Genomic DNA, 4,135 nt, shown 5'->3' with positions numbered 1-4,135 from the left:
TTTCTGTTGATACCAAACAGGGAACACCAACAAAGAAACCTCCTCCCGTCTCCCCCAAACCAAAGGGACCAATGTTTCAGAAACCACCAACAGCACCCAAGCCATCGCCCAAGAGGGACGTCCGACCAAAGAGTCTCATGATCGACACCAGACCAAAACCTCAGACCGTCGCCACCCCTTCTGCAGATGTGAGACCAAAAACACCCACAAGTGCTACGTTTAGAACACCAACACCAACTACGCCCCTCGAGAACAAGAGCCCCACTGCAAAGGTACTCCTAGACTCTGGCCCTCCACCCAGATCACCCAATACCGTTGTGGAAAACAGGAGCCCAACAACGAAAGCTTACGTGGATCTGACTTTCATGGAAACCCCCGTGTTAAACGGAGACCACCCTTCTGCTGTGAGAAATAGTGGGACCTTACATAGGATGGCTGACAATAGGGGTCCAGACGAAGTGGCAGCCAAAAGCCCGACGATAAAGACAACAGACGACCTGTTTGCTATGATTCATCAGGCTAAGAAAAGGTTGACAATTCATGTGGACCCAGAGGACGGAGGTCGGAGGGCGAGGTCAGCGTCACCAGCTCCGAGGCAGTTAACAGGACCGAAACGAGGAAGCCAAGCACACCTGCGGCATCAGAACCAACACCAAGACCGAAGTCTCGGCTTGGTCCAAAGAACTCCACGAGCAGGGAAGACTTTAAGGCTCTCCTGCTGAAAAATGGAATGAGGCTGGACCCGTCATCGAGGATGTCTGCTGCGGAGAAGCTGAGGAAGAACCCCATCCTCACACGACAACGTTCACCGGACGACGCCTCCTCCACGTGTAGCAGCGTAGATGATCTCACCGATGACTACGAAGCAGAGAGAGGCGGGATGGCGACCATGAAGGACCTGAAGTCAAGTGATGTCAAACACTCGCAGCCATTCGAGGACAAGCGACTTAGGTCTGTTCAGCAACGCCGACCTACTCAGCCCAACCGGGACGGTGAAGAGAAACCCTAAAGCTTCTTCTACCCCAAAGAGTCCTTCTTATGCCATGGTCACTCGGTACACGGTGGGAAGGAGTCGAACACCGAGCGAGCCCATGCACGCAATATCAGAGGCACCTGACGAAGTCGGTTCCCCGGAATACAAGACGAGATCGAAATCGTTCTCGGGACTGATTGATTCGGAATCTCCCCGTGGGAGACTGATGGAGTCGATACGCAGTGTCGGAGATATGGACAAAGACAGAGATAGGACAGAAGCAATAAGCACATTGGAAAGGAAGGGTTCAACATCGGGAAGCTCGTTGGACGAGAGTCCAAATGCATCTATGCACACAGCGTTGCTGGAACATGTCAAGAACTCTATGAGAGTCTTTCCGGATGGGAATTCACAAGAGGATGTAGCCTCAAATGCTGGGGACTGGGACTAGATGGTGTTATAGAACAGGTAAGCCTTGTGGCACACTCCTCATAGGTGTAAAGCAGGGGCTGACATCTGTAATAAAACTGTCAAATTTCATGCTCTTTACTGGTGTAGCTTTTTGGCAGTTTTGGCAGAAAATTTTGGTTTTGGATATAAGGTCAGGTAGTAGGTTAGATTTCATATCTAGCACGACTGGGGTAGTACCTGTCTTGTGTCATGGAGTCAATTATTTGTCAAGGATTATTTGAAGTTTTGCATGATGCAAATTTGCTTTTTGGTTGAAGGTTGTATTGTATTAGAGTTGTAATGGATAATATTTACATTTCCATAGATTAGTCAAATGTTGAATTTCTGATGTTGAGCTCCTAAATTTGTATGCAACACAGCTTCTAAAATCCATAATGCAACAGACTCAGTCTTATGCATGCTTTATATAGCAGTTGTTTTCTATGTTGACAATAATGAGGATTTATATGGGCACTTGAACAAATATTTATAAGATGCAGTTGAGAGGATTAAGGTGTCAAAATGTTGCTGCACCAGGAATTCACATTATTCCTTGTTAAGTCTAAAGTGTTGTTGGTAATAACATGGAGAATGCATTAGAGCTTCTATAGGATGGATGGGCAATAGCAACAACACATAAACAGAACATCTGTATTCCCCAGTCAATATAAAGACCCAAGAAAACATATGGAGCAGAAGAAATATATGGTTATAGATGTTTATGTTCTTCATAAAACTTTGATGCTAAACACTCAGTCAGTGGGGCTCTGCACAATATGTCAATGGGTAGATCATAAAACAAACACAAAATAGATGGTGTTCTGGGTAAAGTGGGGTTTTCTTATCTAAATTGGGAGCCATCTAGGAGGGACGTTTTAAGATTACTGACCCCATTCAGTCCTGAAATTGCATAGCCAAGGTAATACCTGCTGGCATATTTGGGTCAGGAGATATCAGTCAAGTCAGTAAAAAATGAGATTGGGTGGACAAACAAGCTTAAGGTGATTGCTGTAATGACAAATCTCCGACACAAGATTTCCTCAAAGAAAACCTGTTTATATAGATGTACAAGATACAAGTCCTCAGGGTGGCAATGTTGCTGTCATCTGCATTTGTGGACACCCGTGCTTCACTAGCTTGGCTATTGTTGATGATCATTATAAGATAGAGCCTTAGGTTGTTGATCTCATCCATTCCAGTCCATGTTGGAACTGGGCTGGATTCACGTCCGTAAGATAAAAAGAATGTCAGGATTTTTTTATTGTGGGACAATGTATATGTAGTTGGAAAACCTGTGTCACCTTGGCAGAGATTCCCACTTTTGCCATATTAAATTGGATTGTTTTTTAAACGTTGAGTTCAAAATGTCTACTCCCAGACAAAATTGAACTGGGGAGAAAGCCTGAGGGCTGGTTGACGATGCTTCACAGAGGTCACTAGATGGATAGAGTACATGGTACACAGTCTGTTCATCTGTGGAAAGTCTGGGATGTCACAAGGACACAATCACTGGTGGATCGGAGGAGGATTGGAGGGATCTTTTTCATCAGCGGGGAGGAAAATTACATGGTGGGGACAGATTAGGGAGCTTCGCAATCTATCGATTCTTTGTCAAGGGTTCGAAGCGAAGTCAGGTTGGAATGGTTCGATGTTTGAAGGCTTCAACAGAAATGATGATGATGATGATTGTACTCGATGAGGACCCCAACAGAAATACCATTCGAGAAAATCAGTGATTGTTTTTAATATGAAAGGCATTTTGGCAAGCTCTTTTAATTTTTCACGTCCATTCCTCTGCCATTCTGTCATGTATTTGGTATTCAAGTATCATCTTCCCTGTAAGAAAAAATTCTTAAACCTCATAATTCAAGAGCACACTGGAATACCGAACAGCCTCAGTTTCTCTGATATACGTCATTGATTGTCACTGCTCATGCGTGTTGCACTAGCAGGAAATGTCAGCCCAGTGAGGGAGAGATGAATCCAAGTGTGGCATAACGAATGTGGGGACGTTAATGAGCTGAGTGTTTCGCCCGGGGCCCATCCAGTTCTGATTGACCTACTTGTGAGGAAATCTTTGATCCTCGATTATCAAAGGGTTCCTGAATGATGCACAGCAGGGGGAATCATTACTGACTGTGGGCTGTGGGTGTTCAGTTGTAAGGCTGCGACTGTTGTACAGGAATAGGTTTAGTGAGGAAACTACAAAGACTGTAGATTACTGAACATTTCATGAAGAAGTATCATCTCATCAGACCAAGGCAGGGCACAAAAAAAAACAGGCTTCTATGTTGCCTGGTAGCAACTAGATAGATGTTGAAAACTGTCAGACATTTCAAGTAGCATCCACCACTTTTCGTCAGTGATAGGTTTCTAGCATGCCCATGTGTTTTTTTAGTACACATATTTTATTACTGTTCATTCAAACGATAAATAAACCAATTACATGTTACCCGTATAGATACCATGATTAACTGTGTTGTTTTCTTCCAGGTCTGTGACTGGTATGCCTGGCCTGTCCCTGGTGCTGAACTGCCATCGACCAACACTGCACATGACAGATGAGCTGGCATGGTGACATCGGCTTCACGGCTACAGGCTGGCTCAAATACCACATCATCTGAAGGCCTCATGTTTATGTCCATGCTACCACCTCCCAGCCATTTAACCCTTGTTCTGCTAAGGCTGCACACACGTACCACATTTATGTTG

At 44.7% G+C, this 4,135-nt stretch overlaps 1 protein-coding gene across 2 annotated transcripts in view; it reads left to right on the top strand.

Moving 5' to 3' along the window:
• The window catches only part of LOC109469275 (NHS-like protein 1), a 2,377-nt gene extending 940 nt beyond the window's left edge, over nucleotides 1-1,437 (top strand). Inside the window, exon 2 of one of the 2 annotated variants that reach the window (XM_019767774.1) lies at nucleotides 1,183-1,437. In XM_019767774.1, the coding sequence (XP_019623333.1) occupies nucleotides 1,183-1,424 (242 nt within the window). In that variant the 3' untranslated portion in view covers nucleotides 1,425-1,437. The remainder of the gene's footprint in view (nucleotides 1-1,182) is intronic. The other variant, XM_019767775.1, reaches the window with a different exon arrangement.
• Nucleotides 1,438-4,135: the final 2,698 nt, after the last annotated feature.

This window comes from Branchiostoma belcheri, unplaced genomic scaffold (assembly GCF_001625305.1).
Source record: "Branchiostoma belcheri isolate BF01 breed outbred unplaced genomic scaffold, Haploidv18h27 scaffold20, whole genome shotgun sequence".
Lineage (NCBI taxonomy): Eukaryota > Metazoa > Chordata > Leptocardii > Amphioxiformes > Branchiostomatidae > Branchiostoma > Branchiostoma belcheri.
This window is presented reverse-complemented; position numbering and strand designations above follow the sequence as displayed.